The sequence below is a fragment of the Emys orbicularis genome, chromosome 1, assembly GCF_028017835.1.
Source record: "Emys orbicularis isolate rEmyOrb1 chromosome 1, rEmyOrb1.hap1, whole genome shotgun sequence".
NCBI lineage: Eukaryota > Metazoa > Chordata > Testudines > Emydidae > Emys > Emys orbicularis.
Window position 1 is genome coordinate 174,834,039 of NC_088683.1, and position 25,944 is coordinate 174,859,982.

Below are 25,944 nucleotides of genomic sequence, written 5' to 3' on the forward strand. Positions count from 1 at the left end.
TGAATGTTTACACAATCAGTTCACAAAATGCCTGTTTTAGCAAACTGTACCGTTAAAATTGTCTGTGTTTACATCAGCCAAAAATGCCTCCATTGACAAAGTATATTCAAAACATTCTAGCACCGCTTGTTTTTGGCAGCATTTGAAGAAAGTAAAATCCAAATGGCATGTTAAGAAATTGATTTTTTTTTTTTTTTTTAATTTGAAGCTGTTCTCCGCTGGTCCTGCTGATAGGACACATCTTTCTTCAGTCTGAAGTTATTCTAATTATTGAGAATGTTCAGGTTGGAGAGAAATCCTCAATCTCTACCTTCTTACGGTTATTTGAAGGACCTAAAGACTGATCTCATTCTTTTTTTAAATAGTTTATACTGTCAATTACCTTTGACTGACTCTTCTCACTTTAAATATGCGCTTAAGTCCCATTAACTGCAGTGGACGTAAGCATGTGCTCAAGTGGTATCCTGAATAGAGATGATTTCCTGAATAAGGACCTAAGAAGTTTAAACTCGTCCCCTATTTCCAAGAACAGACTGGAAACCCCATGCCGAGATTATATGGAAAATGGACAGAACATTTCTTTAGAAAGTAAATTGCTCTTTATTATTCTTTAAACTTCTCTCTGCCCCAAAACATGGAGAATTCAGTTTATCATTTAAAAACAAATAACCCTTTCCCAAACTAGATAAACTGTTTCTGCAGGAGCTGGAGGTTAATATTTTTTTTTAATGAAATAACATTTGCAGCCCTTTTAGAGGGGGCAGATTAGTAGTTTAAACATCAGGTTTCAAATTCCTGGTTTTCTTGGCAGGTTAGGTTCAAGATCCTGGTATAGCCAGATGTAGTTAAGTAATATGCTGTGGGTTGAATGTTTCAGATGAGACCAGTACTTTGTGTGGACATTAAAGATCCATAGAATCATAGAACTGGACGGGACCTCGATAGGTCATCTAATCCAGTCCCCTGCACTCAAGGCAGGACTAAATTATCGATACCATCTCTGACAGGTGTTTGTCCAATATGCTCTTAAAAATCCCCAATGATGGAGATTCCACAACCTCCCTAGGCAATTTATTCCAGGGCTTAACCACTCTGACAGTTAGCAAGTTTTTCCTAATGTCCAGCCTAAACCACCCTTGCTTTAAACCCTTTAAGCCCCTTGCTTCTTGTCCTATCCTCAGAGGTTAAAAAAAAACAATTTTTCTCCCTCCTCCTTGTAACAACCTTTTATGTACTTGAAAACTGTTATCATGTCCCCTCTCAGTCTTCTCTTCTCCAGACTAAACAAACCCAGTTTTTTCAATCTTCCCTCATAGGTCATGTTTTCTAGCCCTTTGATCATTTTTATTGCTCTTCTCTGGACTTTCTCCAGTTTGTCCACATCTTTCCTGAAATGTGGCGCCCAGAACTGGACACAATACTGCAGTTGAGGCCTAATCAGCATGGAGTAGAACGAAAGAATTACTTCTCGTGTCTTGCTTACTATACTCCTGCTAATACATTCCAGAATGATGTTTGCTTTTTTTGCAACAGCGTTACACTGTTGACTCATATTTAGCTTGTAGTCCACTATGACCCCCAGTTCCCTTTCTGCAGTACTACTTCCTAGGCAATCATTTCCCATTTTGTATGTGTGCATCCGATTGTTCATTCCTAAGTGGAGTACTTTGCATTTGTCCTTATTGAATTTCATCCTATTTACTTTAGACCATTTCTCCAGTTTGTCCAGATCATTTTGAATTTTAATCCTATCCTCCAAAGCACTTGCAACCCCTCCCAGCTTGGTATCATCTGCAAACTTTATAGGTGTACTCTCTATGTCGTTGTCTAAATAATTGATGAAGATAATGAACAGAACCGGACCCAGAACCGATCCCTGCGGGACCCCACTCATCATGCCCTTCCAGCATGACTGTGAACCACTGATAACTGGGAACGATTTTCCAACCAGTTATGCACCCACCTTATAGTAACTCCATCTAGGTTGTATTTCCCTAGTTTGTTTATGAGAAGGTCATGCGAGACAGTATCAAAAACCTTATTAAAGTCAAGATACACCACATCCACCGCCTCCCCCTATCCACAAGGCCTGCTACCCCGTCAAATAAATTTGTCTAACAATATTTTTGCTGTGATTAAAATTTCCCCTCCCATCTATTCCACACAAGTACCAGTGCACATACCAGTTAACTGCTATGTGTATATCGTTTCTAAGGTTCTTCAGGATCCATAGGATAGAGAGGAGCTGTATAAATGTAAATTGCTATTGATAAATGCATAGCAAACACTTTTCTAATAAACTGGTGTGAGATGTGTTACTTGTAACATCCATAGAGATGTATAAATAAGTTTAAAATAACTAACACACTGTTATAAGAAAGCTTTAACACAGCACTTATGAAGTACATACGATTATTTAGGTCTGTCTCAACAAAACATTATAGTAAATCTTACGGTAATTTATAAGAGAAAAGCCATTTCTGTTAATCATTTATTAACTATTAATAATTTTTGTGAGTGTTAACTTAATGGGAAACGTTACCAGATGGGGTACTGGGCTTGATATGCTGTTCAAATACAAATATGACAAATACCATTAATTAGAAGGGCATAAAAATGACTTACAAGGGCATAAAAGCAGCAAGCAGGAGGGGTTGACTTAACATAGCACTTGCTATACTACAACAGTCCAAAAGGCTAATCACACTGATACTTTGCCTCTAGCAGTGGCCTATACTTATGAAACTGTGGAATTACTCAAGGATATACATTACAAACCAATCCTATATACCTCGCTTAATGCTTTTCAACAAGCACAATGAGCTTGTAGATCTGGTCAATGTAAGTAAAATTAAGATAGACCCCCCCCCCCCTCACCCCATCCTCCAAAACTCCAGATTCATTAATAGTTAATTGCTGCAAGATAAAGGTTTACTTAGATTTGAATGAAGAGAGAGTATTTCTGAAATGCAAATGTTGTTAGGGAGTATATTGCAAAGAACGGGGTTGAATATAAAAATACAGAATATAGAGTACATACATTTGGCTGGGGTGGATATATTTTTTCAATGTTCCAGTCCTTTAAAGAGTTTAGCAAAATCAAGTATGATTAGAAACGGGGGGTTGGTTTATTTATTTAATTTTTATGAGAACAATTTGTCTGGCATTTAGAAGTTCTCCTGCAGCACTGGAAATCCATCCATAACAGCACTATGCTAATACTTGGGAATGGATCATAGTTGAAACTAACAAATCTACCAACAGCAAAAATATCATAGCTGCTGAGTTACCTCTCCTAACTGATGATGGCCAATCTTTGAAAGAATTGATCCAGTGAGGTAAATAGAAGCTTTGCCTTAGATTTCAAGAGTCCAGGATTTCAGCGCTGGTTTGGAAAAGCATCCAAAAAATGGTGGTCTGAAGCCTAATTGAAATTCTTTATGTTGGAAATCTCATGAGATCAGGATTTTTACTGCCAGACCTCTAGTACTTGCAGGTTTTGGATGGTGGATTAGTGGGTGGCATGCCATAGCTTGTCATCCATACTTGTGATTAATGTATCTCAGAAATAAAATTACTGGCAGTGTAAGTTTAATCACATGTACTTTGCATTTTAGATTTTTTATTTTAAAAGAAACACCGTAAAGGAAATGCGATGTATGTGGGAACAATTTGCATCAGGGGAATCCTTACTAAATACTCTCATAAAAAAGGATGTATTCCGCAATATGCTGCTGATTATTATTAACTGTGGATACCATGAGACTCCTTGTATGTAATGTATTCCAGTCCTGTCATATCCTTGCATATGAAAACGTTATCAATGATCTGCGGAGCCTGGTAATAATAATGCTGCAACATTATAACAAATAGGTAGTACCATTATTTTGGGTTTTTTTTTTAATATATCAGATGTATTTTATTGCTTACATTATAGTAGCAGATTGAAAACATCTGCTGTCTTGCCACTAGTCCACCAGTAACAGAAAGTTTCAGCTCACTTTCCTTCAGGCCAGTATGCTTCAAGACATGTGTACCAAGACTATAATCCAGCTGCTGAGTGTTGATACAGGGCCAGGCCTATACTCAGGAGTCTTTTAAATGGAAACAATACCTCCTTGCCAAGGATTAGAACAGTGATAAACTCCATTTGCTTTTTTTTTCTCTCCCCTACCTTCCTCTCCTTACAGCCCCATCCCCCATCACAATAATTAGGAAAGACCGGACATCCCGAAATAGTGTCTCTCTGTCTTGGCAAGAACCCGAGCAGCCTAACGGCATCATCTTGGACTACGAGGTCAAGTACTACGAAAAGGTGGGAGGAAAGGATTGAAGGGGAGGTGTGTGTAATGAAATAATTTCTTCTTCCCTTCACTAAAGCTGGTAGGATGCACCCATTCACTCACTCGCAGTGGCAACTAAATATTGACACTGTTCAATTTAATAATAATAGGGAGAATATGATGAGAATCTGAAAAAAGTTGGTAAGTAGTGTTGTGCATCAAATTCATGTCCGAATGCTCCAAAATTAGTGTAGAGATTAAAACAGGTGAAATGTAAAGCAGCCTTTTTCTTCTCCATTGTATTTACTCAAATATATTATGTTTCAAATAAGCATGTACTAATGAGCTGGTGTTTCAGTGCAGCATAAACAATATTTGCAAAAAAGTGAATTGAGAGGAATTAGATCTCTCTGTTTAGTGTCTTGTTTACCATTTACATCACTCCAGTAATGCACTGTAAAGACTGGGAGACCCATTGTGAATGACTGAATTTTACTAATTAGTGAATAAATGAATACATGCAAAGGAAGAAAATAAAACTAGGGAAGTGCACCACTAAATTTACTTTGCTTTATTTTGACAATAGTATTATATTTTAAGTGGTTTGTCGATACATCATATATTTTGTAAAGATAATGAAGTCTCAGGGCTTGTCCACACATGCAAATTTATCTGGAATAAAGAAGGGTGTGGATTTAAATCTCAATAACTCTTCCTGATTAACTTCATGTGTGGACACCCTTATTCCAGAATAAGAGTACCTTATTCTGAATTAGTTTAAATCAAGTGAATTGAACAAAGGGTTTAGCTATACAAATACTTAGCTCTTGGCAAGCTGCCTACACAGTGTTAAAAGTGAATTTTTACCACTTTCCCCCCATTATTGACATTGTAAAACCAACACAGCTACGGGAGTAGTACAAAATAATGCCCCAGTTCCGCAAAGCACTTAAGCATGTGCTTGACTTTAAGCATGTGAGTAGTCCCATTGTAATCAGTGGAAAGATACATGTGCTTAACATTAAGCACATGCTTAAATTCTTTGCTGAATTGTGGCCTAAAGGCCCAATCCTGCAAATCCTTACTCTCACAATTCATGCAAATAGATCTTCTGAATCAATATGTCTACTCACTTTTATTAAAAGTTTGCTACTCTAGGTCTTAAGGGTGCCCTATTTTGATGTACAAATATATAGAACCTGGGCATATATTGATACCTTCCAAACCAACTGTCTGGTTATTAAAATTATTTGGGGAGAAAATGTGCAACTTTTCCCACATGGATAAATATATGTACATGTTACACAGTGGCTCGTCATAATGACTTGCACAAGCTGTTTTGAAAATGTACCCAGAAGTACCATTGATATATATATGGCAACTAGGTTTTAATAGCAGTTTCACTTGATTAAGATATTTGTGCCCCTCAACAGTGATGTTGCCATTTGTGCAGCAGATTAATTTAATAAAAGAAAAGATAAAGAAAATGAAAGCTGTTTATGATCTTGAGGGTAGAGAGCAAGCTATAGACAGTTGGATTTAAGTTGCATTCAAATTCCAACTCTCTCATTTTTGGGGCTAGGTCAGCTATGTGATGTCAATTTTCTAAGCGTTGTCATATTAGTGTACAGTTTAGATTCTGGATGAAGGGGGATATTATTGCATTTATATATTGCTTTTGAAGAGGTTTCAACTCCTTTTTGTTCCTTATGTGTGCTACCCACAAGAGTTACATAAAACATTCCTTCTAATACAGTATAAAGACTATGTATATGAAAAAAGAACATAGCCTTCACTCTTACTAATGTTGCCACTATAAATGTTAAACTTAGCTGAAGTACCTTCAATAAAATATAGATTAAAATTGCCCAATTTTCATTGCACATGAAAAACTAACAGCAGCAGGATTTTCTCACCATTAAAGATGGTATCTAGTATACTATGAGGAAATGCTTATGTAGAAACACTTTGCGGGTCAAGTTTTTAATTCATCAACAAACTGAGTGTTTGGTTAAAGTTCTGCATGGCAAACACTCTCTTTTCTTCTTGTATATTCTTGCTGCTTGTGGTGAATAGAGTGCAATATCTCTGAAGTTCCTCCCCCATGGAAGATAAACCAAGGCTTGTGTGTGGTGTTATGCTGATTTGATTACTATTAACATACAAATTGACATATAAAACATATGTCTTATGCAGTTTACCATAAACTAAGATACTATGATATCCACCATATCACAGTTTTGAACATTTATTTACTGAGTAGCATTGAGTGGTATTAACGGATACAGCCATGACCATGTGTTCTCTTCTCAGGTTCCTGGATGCATAAGGAAAAGTTTGCATTGCATAGAAATAACTTAAAGTCAGATAAAACTGACTATCCATTCAAACTATATATACACATATCATACTGTATTTGATTTTTTTATCTGTATATTTAAACATTTAATTAAAAGCTTTATTTTGTTGAGAGGGGCCGAAGTTCCAGATAAAATTAATTACCAATTTCTTTTTCATTCTTAGTCTGAAATCAAATGGACCATGAGAGAGGCTTTTGTAGATAATTTTTCAGGGATAAATCTAGTCCAGTTTGCACTCACAAGGAGTCCTATTTAAGACCCTGATTCTGGAAGGTACTTAAATGTGTGCCTACTTTTATGCATGTGAGTAGTCTTATTGATGTCAATTAGATCACTCACATGCTTAATGTTTGGTACATGCCTCAGTACTTTTGTGAATTGGGATTTGAGTCTCTAAAGGTGTGTCTACACTTCACATTAAGCCCGGCTCACACTCAGGTTTGAAACCAACCCCCCTTCGGTCCACACAAATCCGTTTTACTCAGGTCCTAGGGAGGTAGGGGGTAGAGGGTGGATTGAAGGCCATGTCCCACTGTGACTCGGGTCCAAGCCTTGACATTTTGCAGTGTGGACGCAGCTCAAGCTGCAGACCTGAGGTAGGTCTGTATAATGCAGTATGGACATTTGTACAACTCTGAGACCTGGGCCCAGCAAATGTAAAACCAGATTTCAAATGCGGTGTGGACACTCAAGCATGGGCTTGGAAACAGCAAGACCACAAGCTCGGGTCCCACAGACCTGGATTTACAAAGTCATGTAAATATGCTCTAAGGCAGCCCTAGTTAATAGAAGTAGTCATGTGAGTAAAATAAGCATGCCTTGGCCCTGAGAGTATGTAGGGTAGTTTCCAAGCTCAGTATCGATACTTCAGTATTCAATTTAGTACTTTCATGGGTGTGTATATAGTACCTTCCAAACTCAAGTTAATGCTCTGTGAAACTTTACAGTAAATGCAAAGCTAGGTGAGTGTGCCTACTCTCAACACGCACTTGAAATTTAGTTCAGCTGGCAAAACTCAGTGAACCCAGCAGAGTTTTGCTTTGAGTTTGAAGTCTTCCAAGCAATAAAGCAACTTTTGAAACAAAAACAAAAAAAAAGGAGTTTCACATGAACCTCTGTGATCAAAAGCAGTTGAGTTCCTCAAAGCTCCCCACATGTATAGCTTCTGTCCAGGCTTTTCCTGAGGCGGGAACCAGCTGCCATTTTAGGAAGCCAAAAACACCATTTTAGCACAGCACAGTCTTAAAACTACAAACAATATAAAGCAGCAAGTGTTTAAATCATTGGACTATGTGGTTACAGGTGGGTCTGAGTCATTTTCTTAGCAGAATTAACTTTTTGCAAGGTATAAAATGTGCCCAAACTCGCTAAGTTGTCTATTTTTACATACAAAACACACTGTCAGAAAAATAAATATATAAAACACTAATATAGAGATTAGTGCTTTTTATTTTTTTTCTGACGGTGCTTTTTGTGTGTGTATATGTATGTATATACACACAAATATATATACATATACATAGTGTATATATACACATATATAGATATGGATATTACACATTATTCTTTGGCAGACAGGGAAAAAGCAGATACATTGACCGCTCTGATGCTTACAGTCCAGACCTCACTCAGGCAAAGCCTCCACTGACTTTAGGGTGTTTTGGCATGAGAGAGGACTGCAAGATCAGGTCCAGAGTTTAAGTGCTATATAGTTCTATTAACCTGTGTGTAAAACTAAGGTAAAGTTCTTGAGTAGTATTCTTATTGCTATAAAGGTAAAAAATGACTTGTAAAACATATAGCAGTAAAAGCTGAGCCAAAGCTATAGGGCTGCAAGGCACTAAAGGTTCTAAATGGACTTAAATTGGCTTCTAATGTGGTGCAGTTGGAGATGCTGGGGGGTTTTATGGGTTTTAAATAACATTTTTATTGTCATTTTCATGTAATAGTACAAGTGAATAGTATAGGCGAAGCAATAGCAAAATGTTAAATAAAATGTCTCATAAATAGAATATATAGTGCCAGGTAAAAGAATCCCTAATGATTTGAGATTCTTGCTCATCTGCAGATCCATGATGATTTAAATTGCATGGCTGCACAAAGTTTACTTAGTTCGTAATTGTTAGTACTGAAAAAAGTTGACAATGCTTCTTGGGTAATATTGTAGTAAACACGGTGTTGCTTTAATTGATTTGGAGTATGTTGGGTTTTAATGTAGCAGTTTTCTTTCCCCAAAGCAGGAACAAGAGACAAGTTATACTATTCTGAGAGCGAGAGGCACCAACGTTACCATCAGTGGCCTCAAACCTGATAGCACCTACGTCTTCCAAATCCGAGCCCGGACAGCAGCTGGATATGGAACAAACAGCCGCAAATTTGAGTTTGAAACCAGTCCAGATTGTATGTATTATTTCAAATGACTAAGTGTTTTCCTGCCCAATAATGGCTAGCTTCATTCCCTCTCTAGTTTAGTTTAGCAAATGTGATTTGTAACTATTTATTATGTGTCTTTTTTGGGCAATATAACTATATAATTTTATAGTTTATCATTAACATTGAAATATGCTGTATAGAGTATACTGTAATTAGCACAGGTGATATTTTCTTCCATTCCCTGTCCTATCTTATTCCTGTTGCCAGAATTAATATGATCCTATGCTCGATGGCAGCTCCTGCTGAGGAAGAATGTCTGATACAGTAACAGCCTAATAATGTCATAATATTCCAAGCTTGTTGCCTCACTCTGCAAACTGTAAAAACTCGGTGCTCCAAGAGAACGAGGGTCTCATTTTTCCTCTATTCCCATAAGTCAGTGCATAATTATCCTCATCACCGAGGAGCATAGCTGCTTGCCTTAAGTAGCCATGAGGTGAATTTGGTATAATCAGGAGAAGAAGGATGGTGTTTCAGTTAAATCCCAGGGCTGGATTTAGACAATGGAAGTTCTATTCCCATATCGGCCACTAAATTTCTGTGTGACCCTTAAGCAAGTCATTTAATGCTGTGACTCAGTTTTCTCTTTTATAAGGTGGAGACAATACTTATCCACCTGACAGTTGCAATATAAGGTTTAATCACTAGCCTTTATGAAACACTTTGAGTGTTTTAGATGGAGCTACTAAAGAAGTACAAAGTTGAGTGGTTATTTTATTTGTTCCACTAGCACTGAAAGAGCTGGTCCTGTCTGAAGTTAGAAAGTCAAAAGAGCAATTTTAAAGACTTAGAGATGTTTTTAAAAGAAACACTAAAAGTTATGGTGTCCAGTGTACCTTTCCTGATGTTTCTCCTCTGAGGAAACTTTGGGCCCCGTTTTCAAATAGAGGGTCAGTAGTAGCTTGTCCAAATATTACATTTCAATTCTAAGGGCATGACTACACATAAAACGCTGCAGTGGTGCTACTATGCTGATGGCAGAGTTTCTCCTTTTGGTGTAGTTAATCCACCTCCAGGAGGGAAAGTCTACGCTGCAAAATTAAGTTGATCTAAGTTACGTCAGCATACAGCCACCGCAGTAATTAAATTGCTTTTGCATGTCCACACTGTGCGTCTTGTGTTGGCGGGGCACATCCTCACCAGGAGCGCTTGCACTGATTTAACTGTCAGTGTGGGGCATTGTGGGATAGATTCTGAAAGGCAGCAACAGTCGATGTAAGGAACGCAGTGTCTACACTGACACTGCATTGACCTAACTGCATCGACTTAAGCGCCATGCCGCTCACGGAGGTGGAGTGGGCAGGTTACATTGGTGGGAGCTACATTTTACTGTAAACACTTGCAGCGTTAGGTCGATGTAAGGCAGCTTACATTGACCTCACTTTGTAGTGTAGACTAGGGCTGAGAGTCAGTAGCTATGTTGAAGGGAGAACCCCTTCCGTTGACATAATGCTATCTATACTGGGGGTTAGGTTGGTATAACTGGGTTGCTCGGGGGGGTGGATTTTTCATCCCCCCGAACAACGTAGTTATACCGATGTAAGTTTATAGTGTAGACCGGGCCTTAGATCAGTATGTAGGCACACCAGCTGTGCATTTAGATACTGATTCAGCAGTGTACTAAGTATGTATCTCACGTTAAGAACGAGTTATTCCATTGAAATCAATGCTGAATCGAGACCTTAGATACTTAGGCCCCAGTCAAGCAAACATTTATGCGCATGCATAACTTTGGTCACGTGAGTAATACCAGTTTACCTTTGCATCCATAAATAGTTTGCAGTGAGTCACAATGAGACTCTTTACATGAGCAAAATTACCTATGCGGGCAGTTAGAATGCTCTGTTTCAGTGCAGGACTCTTCCACGTTTGAAAATTGAACTGCCAATACCCCTTCATTTTTGCTTGGAAAAACAGTTTGAGCCGCGCAACTAGATGGGGGATGGGGGGAGGTCATAAATGGGCTTTATTTGAACATGAAACATTTTGCCAAATGATTTTCTTTTCTTTTCTTTTCTTCTTTTTTTTTTTAAATGTTCCTTATTTTTTTTTACAGTAACTTTAGAAGAAAGGTTTAGCTTGGTTTTCTTCAGCCCAGTTGTCAGTTTTTATTTGTCATTTGTCATCTGTTATGTGGCCCTTTCAGGCAATATGGCCCATTTTCCACTGATCATTTTCCAGGGTATTTTGCCTTGCAAGTTTTGACTAGTCAGCTTACTAACGGGGTGGATTTTTTTCAAAAATGACAGATTTCAAAAAGTTAACCAAAAAAAAAAGCTTATTTAAAAAAAAAATCCAGCTGAAAAATTTGCAAGATAAAATTTCAGTCTGTGAATGGAATGAAAATGTTTTCAGAATGGTCACCCTTCCTGCAGAGTTCAGGGTACCTATTCCAGGCCAATGCACCATATACATGGGAGCAAAGTAGTGCACAGACCTTATGCTGGTCCTGTGCACATGGGCAATTTACACCCTCTGAGCATAAAACAAACATCCAGTGTAAGAAGTTCCAAGAGAAATTAAATTGTTTTTTTCAATAATTTAATAACATAATCCAATTTAATGAATTAACTCTTCTCTAGTGGGGTTATATCCGGCACATTTTTACTCACATAAGTATCCTGACTGAAGTCATTGGCACAGTTAATGTAAGGATACTGAAATAAGTAAACATTTGCAAGTATGAGTCCTTTATTTGTAATTGGGGCACTAGAGAGTCTTTCCGTTGATCTCAATAGTCTTTAGATCAGGGCCTTATTTTAAAATCACCAAATAGCGATTTATAAAGATACAAAACTTGTAATAAGGATTGAGAGTCTGAGGTTTAAGAAACATTCTGTTCAGAGATTACAATGTCATAAAAATAAACACAGAAATTTAGCAAGAAGCCAAATGGTCTTGCACTTGACATGTTTGAATGTTTGAGGTATGTGAACTGTTTTTTCACCCAGCTCTTATTCTGGGAAATAACTGAGCTCCTTGTTTTAAAATCACTTAGTTTCAAATGGTTATTGTGGTGACCTTCATCTTTTAGAATAACTGACAAACAAGGAGTACCAAGAAAAAGTCATTAATGGTAGCAATGATAAGGGGGAAAAGATCACTTCTGTTCATTTTAGGTTGTTTTTAACATGATTAAAATATGTACACATTGAAGATGCCACTGTAAGATAAATAGAAAGAAGAAGACCAATACCTTTGGAGAAGAGGTGACAGGCCACAACTATAAATATATATCACCATAATAGCTGTACATTTTATATGGGTAGATATGAAATTTCCCACAATTTGATCACAATTACTAGGCTACCAAGGCCACACAAGCCCTGTTGTATGTCTCTAATCTGTGGAACATGAGGTAGGTCGTGCCCATAATGCATAGTGACTTCTTTCAATGTAGAAACTGAGCCATCACTAAGGAGTTCTTCCCCATTGAACCTCATAGTGAGTTGCTTCCCTGAATTCATTTATAGATTCTTACCATCTTGGAGCTCCTTCTCTCCATTTCCCTCTGCTCAACAGCCCACAAACCAATTCTGAAGAGGCATTTTTCCCATCCAGTTTCTTCCCAAATGTAAAATTAGGATAATAATCCCTTGCCTCACAAGGATATTATGGGGCTTAGCTCACTAAAGCCCTTTGAGATCCTCAGCTACAGTATCTTATAGAAGTGTAAATAATAATTATAGGTATTGACTTGCTTGGACTTCTTCCCTAAAAATGTCATCCTTCCTCAGGAATGACAATAATAGATATTAGCAGCAGCAGCATCCATAACAATAACAACAATATTTTTTATCAGAAAAAAACTTTGCAAATTTGCAAAGGCAATGAGGGGAAACTTTCCCTTTCTCTCCATATGTTTGTATATGATGAAGAATTACTTAAGAATAGGGCAGGAAGGTGTTTTCAAAGTTCAGAACAAAGCAGTGGTTACCTAATTTATTAGCTGCCCTGGGTTTGTGTGCTGTGATGTGTTTAATGCCATTTTTTAAATTTATTTACATTAGTTTTTTAACTTTCCAGCATTCTCCATCTCCAGCGAAAATAGCCAGGTTGTAATGATTGCCATTTCAGCTGCCGTAGCAATTATTCTCCTCACAGTCGTGGTGTACGTCCTGATTGGGAGGTTAGTTCATCATCTGTCTTACACATTTACACCTACTTCCATTTTCCATCATCTGCCACAGTGACTTGATGAGCACAGTCAATCAAATGCTGTCAGGCAGTAAAATAGTTGGACTTCACCTTCCCATTGTGTGCAGCCTACCAGCTCAGAGCACTGTTACATACTCTGTAATGAGCCTGCTAACAATAGCAGCACCAATCATATAGTAGTTGTTAAAAAATGCTACAAACACATTCTTAGGCAATTGTAGAACTAAACTGTAGGGGTCAAAAATCACCAAATCCTCTCATTAGTCAATTGCCTTGTATTCCCTGAGAACATAGTTTGCCTCTGTAGGGTACAGAGAATGTAAATATCATTAAACTTTCAAACAGGCATTTAATTGTTTAGGGAAAATATTTTATTCTGTTTCCATATGCAATTAACATATAAACTTTTATATGTTTCTTCATATTTTTTCTCTGTTGCTTGTAGATTCTGTGGCTATAACAAATCTAAACATGGTGCTGATGAGAAGAGGCTGCATTTTGGTAATGGACATTGTAAGTTACTGAAGACTTATAATTTCCTGTTTTACAAAGTGAATCCCTAAGACAACTGATGTTTTTCAGATTAAATAAAAAGGAAACTAATAAATTGAAATGCAATTGGGAGAAAAGATTTTTTTTTTCTTTTGTGGAGAAGAGTTCTCCCCACTAATTAATCTTTGTTTCAACCTCTTTCCTCCAAGGTCAGATTAGTAATGAACAAAAAAGTGTTGGCTGTTCCCAAATGATGCATGTGATTAGTAATACTACATCGATTAAGCTGTGCATTACTGAAATGCGAAGCATAGCATCAACTGCCTTATTATTAACCATTGGTGACATCTAAATAACATTTTCCTAAGCAAACAACAAAAACAGTGAATCCTATCTTGACCAACAAAAACAGTTTACTTGACAAAGTTGGTCTGCTAATAAACTTCGATTTGAATTAGGTTCAATTTATTGAAAGAGATTTTGGAGCAGTTTCTGAAGACAGGAATGCCTGCTAAGTGTGGTGTCATTTACAAATTTCACTGTGCTTAATGAACATGTTCTGTGTAATGTCTTAATGCACGGAAGCCAGCTAACAAGAGTGAAGCATTTAGTTGTGCTCTCTTAGGGCTTGACAAAGCCTATTGAAGAGAATGGGAGTCTTCCCATTGATCTCAATAGTCTTTAGATCAGGGCCTTATTTTACAATCACCAAATAGCAATTTATAAAGATACAAGATCTTGTCTGGTCTAAGGCCTCTTTTGGACACCCTTGTAACGTCTTAAAGCTAATTACTCAAGTTATTTTTGTGTTTATGATTCTGGCAGAAAAGAACATGTTTTTTGAAGCCACCATTCATAAACAGTTTCAGTTTCTCATGCTCTTAGTCCATTCTGAGAATAAGTGCATAGTCTGTTTTTAAACAGCTTCATCTACAAATGAAGGCCCCAAAACAGCACTGTAAAGAATATGGTATCTTGTATTTATATTGTGTAGCAAATTGCAATTTAAGGTTATTTTAGTTTATGGCTAAATGGCTTTCCTCTTTATGTACCCTTTTGCGCATAGCAGTGACATTACCATCTCACAAGACAGTGGTTTGGTGTAGTAGGTAGTAGTATCCGAAGTAAAAATTAAATGACCTTTTCCCACAATAGTGTTCCCTTGCACTAGCTGGAAATTAGAACTGCTTCCTAATTACAGTCACAATGGGGCCTTTGATGCTTGGTAGTTCATATTATACATTTTGTCTGGAGCCATCTCTTCTCCAATAACCGCGCGCGCGCACACACTCTCTCTCTCTCTCTCTCTCTCTCTTTCTGTCTCTGCCTCCTGCCCCATTTCATGGAACACACAGGCTGTGATATCAGATTGTTTAGTGCTGCACGTTGACAGCTAACAAACTAGGCTAAAACAATCTATATAGTTGTATGTGTCCCATAACATTAATGCTTCATCACTCAAATTTAATTAGGTTATAAAATAAAAGCCACCATTAACTAAAAGTGTCATGGACAAATAACAGGTCAGGGTATGCTCTCCCTACCCCCCCCCCCCCAATGGAATGTCACAATCACTATTCTTAAACTTGTCAGTGCACTTAAATTCCTGTGGATTATACTGCTTTAAATTTGGCTTTGTCTATCTATGTACTGTTTTCTGAGTAGTGTCATTCTGATCCTGAGGATATGGTGAGAATCCAATAGGTCACGTATTCTGAGCTTTGATAAATTTACTGAGAAATATCCTAAAAGGAGTAACTGATTATACACACATATTATAGCAGTCAGGATTTTTTTGTGCGCGCGCATGTGGCTGTTGAAACTTTATTTTTTTCTGCTATTTTACAGTCTTATTCAAAGAAACAAAAATTCTCTTGTATTAACTGCAAGAGGATAAAATAACTTCCATGGCTGTCATAAACTTTCTGCATCTTAAATACAGCAGCTGGTCTATTTCAGTCAGTTAATTCTGAATTACGTAAAAAAAAGCTCCAGCCATGAACTATTCCCTGCAGCCTTATTACAAATCCTATAATAGTACCTCAAAGGACAAGAAATGTTTCACCTATTCAGATCTTCTCCCCTCGCCCTCTTTAGCTAGGCCCTTTCTACTTTTTGCTACCCTTTGGGCAGTTCATGCTGGTAAAATGGAAATGTAAATTATTATGTTTGCACAGAATGAGCTGTAAAGTAGCACAGCTTAACACATGTGCATGTGTTTATTATCTGTTTTTTCATGACAGAACCCAGTTACTATACGGGCTGCCCTTAATTATTGGTGTGAAGGGATTATTCTCCTTGCAGTCCCCATCGCCTGATCTCTGGGGTCAGCATTAAAAATCAGCAGCCAAACCCCCCACCATGCAGAAGCTTTTAATTGTTATTTTTATTAGGGGGTATGAGGGAGCCTGTAACATACATTGAAACTGGACGGAAAGGAGCATTTACGAGATTTTTTTACCAACAGCAATATACGGCCAATTACTTTTTGTTTTACTTGTGAATGATTCTTTAATCATCAGACCCTTTAGAGAAACACATTCAGTATTTAATAGTATACACACACACACACACACAGCCCTTCTGTTCAGAGTATGACTCTTAGTTTGCATTGTTTTAGAGGCAATTAGCACGGGAACTCATTCTTGTAATTTCTCTGTCAGTTCTGAGGCCAATAAATCTTCTTAAAATTGATATTTCATAAGCTTTGCGAGAAGACATTTGTAATGGCTTGTTAAAATAATGCCACATTCTACCTGATGTTGGAAAGGTCTCTTTCCCTCCCCCACTCCTGTCTCCCTGTCTCTCTTTCTCTCTCTTTCTCTCTCTCTCACTGCAAAGCATATTTTAAATGGAGCACAGGTCTGACACAATCTGTAGGGCCATACTTGGAAAGGATACTCCTGAGTGTGTAGTTATTTTACTTGTTGCTAAAGAAACATCTTACTTAAATTGTACAACTGGCCCTGTATTCATTTATCAGACCCAAGCAGGAGCGGCCCATGACTAAGTGGCAGGGGAAGCGGAATAAGGCTATGGCTTGCCTCTAGTATCATTGCCAGAGGCAGGGGGGAATCTGGAATGTGTTTTCCCCTCTCTCCCGCCCGGCTGCTGGAAGGAATAATGAGGTCAACTTGTGACTTGCCCCTAAAAGCCATACAGTCCCAAGCATTCATTTGATTCTACTGCTTGCCCTGGATGAACAGATAACCACAGATCAGAAAACTGTGGAAGGCAATGATATGATAATGTTGGTGTCAGCATTATTTGTCACTAAAGCTAAATAACAACAATCTGCCACTATCCTTTTAGAGTGCTAATTATTTCCACCGTCTTTTCTAATGCACCCAGTTGGAAGTCTGAGTCTATTCAGAGCTAAAATGTTTGAAATTAGTGTTCTGTAGAATCTTTTTTAAGAACTCTTCATGTTACACTGCAGTATTATCATATGCATTTGAGGCCTTGCCTCTGTGTGCTACCCCCAAAAATGTAAGTGTAAAGAAGCCTCTCAACAGAGAGAGAACTTGATGATATTGAGCTTTAATATTCAAAAAGCCACCAAGCTTATCAAGTACAGGTGAGTTTAAAAGCATCCTTTCAAACCTGATGGTATCTACATACAAATAAATGCATTAATGACATGAAAAGGTGTATTTGTTTCTGAGTTTCAAGTTCATGTCCATGTTATTAATACCTGAAATCTCAGAAACCTTCAAAAGAAGCTCATTTCACATGTTCAATCTGAGGAAGTAATGGGCCCTTTTATTACTATAGTGATTTGCCGGGTTCATATATTGCAGTTTATTCTCTCATTTGGTTTCCTAGGTATGAGTAATTAACACCAAGTAATGTTTTTTTTTTCTCTCCCTTTTTTAACAGTAAAACTCCCAGGTCTCAGAACTTATGTAGATCCACATACGTACGAGGACCCCAATCAGGCTGTCCATGAATTTGCCAAGGAACTAGACGCTACCAGTATATCAATTGATAAAGTTGTCGGAGCAGGTAACAGCCATAATTAATGTCAAATTGAAAGACATGAGGTGATTTCCTCAGTATATTACTCTACATCTTTATGCCTATTTACATTAATGGATTATACCTGGACACATTCAGACAGGTATCGGCAAAGTGTAACTGTAGCATTCTCTTTTCATAGCAAGAAGCGAACAGTTATTGGGATGACGTTGAACAGGTTAACAAGCTGATTTTAGTGCATGTGAAAGGTTCTGGATTGCCAGTTCTGGACACATGCATCTGAGATTTTTCTCCAGAGCAGGCACAGCGCAGACAACAACGTGATCCCTTTCCCAAAACTGCACTCCACCCTCTTTTGGAGAAAGCACCATAAAAAATGAAAGGCTGGTTCATAGTCCATGCCCATTCAGTCCCGAGTCTCTCTTTAGAATCTGTCACATGGGAAACAGTGCTAACTGTGAAGATGTGCTTTGTTATATGGACACGTGACTATTAGGACTGGACTGATACCTCAAACTTATTTCATACAGGTCACCAAACATCCATCAGACTGCTTTGACCTTTGGTCACTGGCTTGATTTTGGTCACTGGTTTGGATTTGAATTAGTGATTTAGGAGTGAAGGGTTCTCTGCCCCATAACCCATTGTCTGAGCCATACAGATGCCCTTGAATTCTGGCTTTAATAAAAACAAACAGTAAAAATGGGTGGATTTCAGAGTAAGAGTAAAAAATTACTGAATAACTCACTGAATTACATTGTCCCTCTTGCAATGTAGCATGTAACCCATTGTATGATGGACACTCACTCCTTCATGTACAGTGACAGAATATGGTTTGTCAAATCAGAAACTTAGCATCTTCACTTTCCCCCTAAATTAAATCATTTGTGTGAGAATCAGAATCAATTTTTAATCCAGTGAAAATTGCCAGATATTCTCTGATGATTAATTTTATTGCTTCCTTCTCACTTTTTCCCCTAATATTTTACTGTTCTCATTCAAATTTTGAGGAGATTTGAGAAAGAACAGCCTTCTGTTGTATGATGAAAGCTTTGGTAGGATTTTCTTTTTTTAAGAAAAAAGCCAAGCAAGTGCATTCAGTGCACCTCATCACAGGCCCCCTTTGAAGGAACATTGTGCCATTTTTATTTTATTTTTTGCTGCTGCCAGGGTGAGTTTGAAAAAGTCAGATTATTTTCCACAATGGTGAAATTTGTGTTCCCTGGCAGTTTTAATTTTGTCCCACAAGAGTGCACTGTTCTCCATCATCTTTAATAAAGGCAGTGGTACAGTGTGCACACTACACACACAGATGTGGTAGACGTAACATGGGGTGAGGGACAGAAAGAGAGCGACAGATTAAAAAAATCCCAATCCAGGAGCAAATTTTGTTTCTGTTAAGCTGCCCACAGTCGTCCCGGATAACCTTATGGTTCCTAGTGAATATGTTAGTCTCCATGCACCATAGAAATCTTAAAAGCAGAAGATATGCAATTGTATACCATATATATAGCTCATTGTTATGACTTATTTTTATTATGGTGCATATGATATTATATGAAATTGAGGGGGAACAGACTTGATTCAGAGAAGCCTGAAAATAAATGTATTGCAAAGGGGAAGAAAGAGACTGTAAAAAAAGAAAAAGAAAAAAGAAATTCCTTTTCTCATTCCACCCCAGTAGAAATGGCAATAAATTTGGCCCTGAAAACCTGCAAATCCCTTGAGATCTACACTGATCTCAGAGGAGCTGACAGATGGATGAGCTCTGTGGGGGTCTTGTGCCCCAGTGCTGCCTCTAGTATTCCTGGTCCCATACCAGCCTCATGACAGCATGTCTCTAATAGAACCCCAATCCCATGAAATACCCTGGAGGGTCTTCTATTGAGCTTGCACTCCCTCCAGCCACATCCCTAGTCTCTTCTCTGTTCCCATATGTGGAGGGGAGCATTCTGGCTTTATTTTAAATGCTATTTGAGCCGATGTCTTGGCGTTTCCCTGCCTGTCAGTCACCTTCTTTACAAATGCGGGTAAGAACAGAGGAGTGAAGTGATTGCGTTCAGAAGCAGCAGAACCGAGAGGTAATCTTGACATTTTGGTGCAGTTCCTTAAATTTTCCACAGGGCTTTAGCCATGGGACTTTAATGGAAGGAGTAGGGAAAGGCCCTCCTTAACCATGTTACTTTGAAAATATATCCGTGTACGACAAGGAAATATCTGTAATGGAACGTCAAACAATATATAAGGGATATGAGTTAGAGGCTGAGCATCAGAAAATTCAAGTTAGGCCACCCTTGTTTTAAGTTTTCACCAGATTCATTCCTTTATTTAAAACAGTTCACTTTTTTTTTTTTTAAGGCCCCAATGCAGCAAAGCATGTGGTTAAGTGCCATTGGTTTAAAAGGGGAGGTAAGCACATGGTAAGAACTTTCTTGACTGAGAATGGAGTTAAGCAAGTGCTTTGCTGAAACTGGGCCTAAGTGTTTGTGTTTCTTTTGAAGATTGAACAGACATTTAGTATAATGTTTTATTAAACAATGCACATCTAACATGTACGGATTATCCGCTCCCTTTTCAGTACAGTTTGCAGCACAGTAATTACAGTTTGCAATATATGTCTCTGAGATTGGTGAGGTTCACAAAGTTTATGAAATTTTCAGCCTTGCTGCCTCCCCAGTCTGTGGTGGAACTGGGACGTCACTGGGCGTTCCACACACAGCAGTGGAGTTTTGATTTAAAAGACACCAGAAGAAAGGCTCATCTACTATTCTTCCCCTGGGTCTAAATTCACAACAAAAGGCTGATGCAGCGAACAACCAGTTTAACAGAAACATTTGGTATTCCCTGGGTTGATTTAAAGCATGTACTGCCCTTCAATAATATCTATTTGCATTCTACTGACAAAGAGACATACCAGACTGAAAGGCAAAGTAATGCAGACTCCGTGAATGTGACCTAAGAAGGGAATAATACTGAAGCATTTCAGGGAAAACCACTAGTATTCTTTCTTAAAACCTACCTCACATTATCTGCTTTCTCATTAGTATGCAGATCCCCCTCGCCGTCTAAACTGAGATAGTGACCGCTGTTTTTTTCAGCTGGAATACAGTCCATTTTTCTCAGCTGGGTACCACTAAGTGGATTCAGAACAATGGTTCATAGGAGAAAAGTGTGGTATAATTGTTTTAGTTGGCTTGTCAGTATGGGTGTTGGTTAGCTGGTCTCTCACAGTGCCCATCCTGTACTGTATGCTAAGAGACTAAAGGTTGATCCAGTTGGAACACCCCAGGAGCCTTGTTACACTCTATTCAAGAATTAACTTGTTTTTCTTGGCAGCTCAGAAAGCATAACAGTGTTTACATGAAAGCCAAAAAAATTGTTTTATGTAGGTAAACTCATTATTCACAGATGAAGCAGTCAACCGAGTGGGGTCTACCGTCTTACTGGTATGTGATTTGATTTTCAGAGGTGTTGAGTGCCTTGTTGCTCCTATTGGCTTCAATGAGATTTGTGAGTGCTCAGCATTTCTGAAAATCAGGTCAATAGGATTTTCAAACTGGGTCTGAAATAAGAATATTGTACTTTTATAAATCATTTTAATTCATCGTATGTCCAAATTGCACAGTTGGTGCTAAATGGTACAGAGAGATGGAGGACATCAAGTATAACCTTTCCCTTCAGAAAAAAATCAAACCAACATCAAATAAACAGCTCACTCGTGACTCTGGTCAGAGTTGAAGGATGGAATGCCTGAATGCCCAGCTTCTGAAACCATAAATACAAGCCCCATTGGCAGTGACCAAACAGTAGTTGTAAGAGACTAGCTTGTTATAGCTTTGCAGACCATTAAAGCATAAAGAAAAGCAAATACAAAGCTGGGACATCACAAGATTTATTGCAAGTTTTTTCTTCTTCTTCTTGTTTTAAAGCCATGCTTTGGTCTTCCTCTCACAGGGTGTTCTAACACTATTGAGCTGAGGGTAATAGCTGAACTGAAGCGCTGTTTGCTCTTAATAAAGCATACTGGCAGTTTTAGCTTGCAGTTTGGGAAGGGAGGTTAATCAGGAAGTTTTGTGGTTTGTGTAAGTTCTGGAACAGAATTTAGCACTCCACAGAACTCAGAAATGATTTAAAACAATATTTTCTTAACCTGTGGGTGGCTTTGCAATATGTAGGTAGAGATAACTTAGAGAATGTGGGTATAATATAATGTATATTATTATAATAGTGTACACGGTTGTATGTAGAGATATTTCCACACACCATTTCATTCCACCTTAATTTACTTTGATTTTTATGCCATTAATGGCATAACAAGTTCCTAGCTAGAGGACTGGATAGTATAGAGATTGGTGATGTGATATGGAGTCTTTTGCTTCTGGGTTGTTGGTTCAAATTCAATCCAGAGTAGTGCTGATGATAAATTGTTGCTATATGATACCTGTGTGATGGCCTATGTCATTTAAATTGGTGACCTCTGTTAATTTACAAGGATATAGTCCTATATGTAAAAAACAAAAAACAAAAAGTAAGTCTCATTTGACACCATTGTTCACAATCTCAGAAGACAAGGCAAGGATTTAGTGGATGTGGAGAATGACGACCTTCTCACCCTAGAGTTGATAGCTCCAGCAAGCATGCTTCTCTAAGCACTAAATCCATTAAAACCAATGCACAAGATAAAGGGTGGACTTCAAAATATTTTATTCCCACACTTTCCAGTCATTTTAGTGTCCAGAAACATTGCTTATCAACTCCTTGATGTTAGATTTCAGAGTAGCAGCCGTGTTAGTCTGTATCCGTAAAAAGAACAGGAGTACTTGTGGCACCTTAGAGACTAACAAATTTATTTGAGCATAAGCTTTTGTGGGCTACAGCCCACTTCATCGGATGCATAGAATGGAACATATAATAAGAGTATATATACATACAGAGAAGATGCCATACCAGCTCTAAGAGGCTAATTAATTAAGATGACCTATTAGCAGCAGGAAAAAAAACTTTTGTAGTGATAATCAAGATGGTCAATTACAGACAGTTGACAAGAGGTGTAAGGATAGTTATCATAAGGAAATAGATTCAAGTAGTGTAATGACTCAGCCATTCCCGGTCTCTATTCAAGCCAGAGTTAATGGTATCTAATTTGCAAATCAATTCAAGCTCAGCAGTTTCTCATTGGAGTCTGTTTTTGAAGTCTTTCTGTTGCAAAATTGCCACCTCCAGGTCTGTCACTGAGTGGCCAGAGAGGTTGAAGTGTTCTCCTACTTGTTTTTGAGTGTTATGATTCCTGATGTCAGATTTGTGTCAGTTTATTCTTTTGCATAGAGACTGTCCGGTTTGGCCAATGAATAGATATGTGTGACAGATCTTGGGAGACAGACCAATCCTCGCTTACAGACAGCCCCCTAACCTGAAGCAAATACTCACCAGCAACCACACACCACACAACAAAAACACTAACCCAGGAACCTATCCTTGCAACAAAGCCCGATGCCAACTCTGTCCACATATCTATTCACGTGACACCATCACTGGACCTAATCACATCAGCTATGCCATCAGGGGCTCGTTTACCTGCACATCTACCAATGTGATATATGCCATCATGTGCCAGCAATGCCCCTCTGCCATGTACATTGGCCAAACCGGACAGTCTCTACGCAAAAGAATAAACGGACACAAATCTGACATCAGGAATCATAACACTCAAAAACCAGTAGGAGAACACTTCAAACATTTATACTCAAATAAACTTGATGTGGAGTGAATCATTGTGTTGTAAAGTGCTTTTGTTTTCCATAGGCTTAGATAATCCTACTTCACATTAGATTGTTACATTGTAACTAGTAAGAAGTTAATGTATGAACAGGATAATTGTTCTTAACATGCTATATCATTCACATACATGAACAAAATTCCTGATTGGCCTGAAAATGAACTTGTCCAGATTCAAATCTGTAGCTTTAGTTCCTTTCCAAGCCAAACTTGTCTACACAAGAACATCTGACTAATTATGATATTTAGGGAACAGCATTCCATTTAAATCCAAAGCATTTTCAGGAAGAGAGCTGACCAGGTGATTATCAATATAGAGTGGACATTAAAAAATAGCCCCATGCAACTGTGGCCTATGGGAGAAAAAAGTCTTTGCAATTCCATTGTTGTCTGTTCAACAAAATGTTTTCTGTGTCTTTTAACTAAACCACACGGGGGAAGTCACATGCACTTACTACCACAATCATAAACTATAAATGAGTGGTCACTTATATACCTAACATGCAATTTATGCATATTTATCCATTTTTGCTACATTTTTCATTATGTTCTTTATATTGCATAAAAAGATGAATATTAGAGCTTTGATACTGTATGCACTGTTCATTAGATTATGTGAAATATTCCTGTAAAGTATTTGGAATTTAGATTACTGAGAGTCAAAATCAGCTGCCATAGCAGCTTTTCTTTATGATATTAAAATTGTCCTGGTTCAGTTGTTTTATGGGTTTTATATTCATTAAGTAGATGCAGAATTTTAGTAACGCATGAGTGAGATTATAACCTAGCAATTTGTCCACACATTTTGTGTTTGTCAAAGTGGAACATGAGATAATTTTTTTGGAGGGGATCCTGCATTATAAATTAGTCCTTTTTTGCTGATATGCATATAAAACTGAACAAAGTTGATCCAGGAAATTATGCATAAAAATATTTAGAAAATATCTACCATTTTCCATCTCAGGATCCAAAAGCACTTCATGAAGGACTCAATCCTGCAAACACTATCAAGTGTAGTGCTTATTGCCATGGTAGTCTCATAGATCCATAGAAGTCACATTATGGGTGTTTGCAAGATAAGATCCTAACTGATTAATATTACATAATAATAATTATAATTAATGGAGATATCCCATCTCCTAGAACTGGAAGGGACCTTGAAAGGTCATCAAGTCCAGCCCCCTGCCTTCACTAGCAGGACCAAGTACTGATTTTTCCCCAGATCCCCAAGTGGCCCCCTCAAGGATTGAACTCACAACCCTGGGTTTAGCAGGCCAATGCTCAAACCACTGAGCTATCCCTCCCCCCAAAGGGCCTGTCTGCATGGGACGGCTGCACGATACAATCTTCCTTTTTTTCTGGCAGCTACTGCCAGGTATCCATACTCAAATTGTCTTATAGTGGTTTATCTCACCACTTACACTGAAATAATTAAACTGCTTTGAAACCAGCTTAACTCTATTTTGGTCAGAATTATGTCAGTTCAAGGTCCATGCAGATGCATCACCGCTTTGATTATAACTACACCAATTCAGTTTGTCTTCCTGTGGCTGTCCTACACTGCATCAGTTCACACCTGAAGTGAACTCTCTGCCCTCATTGTTCTGGGGCCATCAGGACCTGTGAAATAGCTTAGTGACATTAACCCAATTTTACAGATGGAGAACTGAGGCATGGAAAAGTTAAGTGACTGCCTGAAAGTCTCATGCTTAGAACTCAGATCCCTGACTTGTGCACTAAAGATACTGCCTCAGCGACTTCTATAATGCTAAGCCTTCTCTCTGAAGTTCCAGCTGGAATAACTAGATTTCACATTTTGTCTCCCCTCCACCTTGCCAGGTGAATTTGGAGAAGTGTGCAGTGGGCGCCTCAAGCTTCCTTCTAAAAAGGAAATTTCAGTGGCAATCAAAACCCTGAAAGTTGGCTACACCGAAAAGCAGAGAAGAGATTTCTTGGGGGAGGCGAGCATCATGGGACAGTTTGACCATCCTAACATCATTCGTCTCGAGGGAGTTGTCACCAAAAGTAAGAGCGTAGAGTATACACCATCTGTGGGCGTGCTGAACAGTGTTTCAATAAACTAGTTTTTTAAAACATGCATTCTGAAAACCTACCAGAATTGTTTTATGCAGTTGCCTTAGTAGAATGTAAGCTTCCATTGAGATAGCGCATGCTGGTGAATCAAGAAAGAAAGAGTGTTGTAGCTAAATTATAAACTGACAGATTGTACTAACCAATTTAGTACTCCAGAGCTAATTGCTACAAAGCAGCCAACAAACTCTTGCTGATAATCTCTTTGGAGTTATGGAGCCTGATTTCCTAAGGTCTTCTAATTGGATACAAGCAATATGCACCATTTAAAAGTTAAATCATTAGCTATTATCATTAACATAGATTTAATGAACAGTCTCATGACATTTCTGAAGTTATTAATAGTAATAGTTTTAAGTACCAAATCCAAGATT

The 25,944-nt window shown here is 38.1% G+C and overlaps 1 protein-coding gene across 2 annotated transcripts in view; it reads left to right on the forward strand.

The window, feature by feature from the left end:
* The window catches only part of EPHA3 (EPH receptor A3), a 320,163-nt gene that overhangs the window by 244,117 nt on the left and 50,102 nt on the right, over positions 1-25,944 (forward strand). The window contains exons 6-11 of one of the 2 annotated variants that reach the window (XM_065406996.1): positions 4,191-4,315; positions 8,881-9,043; positions 13,103-13,205; positions 13,680-13,747; positions 17,606-17,731; positions 25,319-25,504. In XM_065406996.1, coding sequence (XP_065263068.1) covers positions 4,191-4,315; positions 8,881-9,043; positions 13,103-13,205; positions 13,680-13,747; positions 17,606-17,731; positions 25,319-25,504 — 771 coding nt within the window. The remainder of the gene's footprint in view (positions 1-4,190; positions 4,316-8,880; positions 9,044-13,102; positions 13,206-13,679; positions 13,748-17,605; positions 17,732-25,318; positions 25,505-25,944) is intronic. The other variant, XM_065407004.1, reaches the window with a different exon arrangement.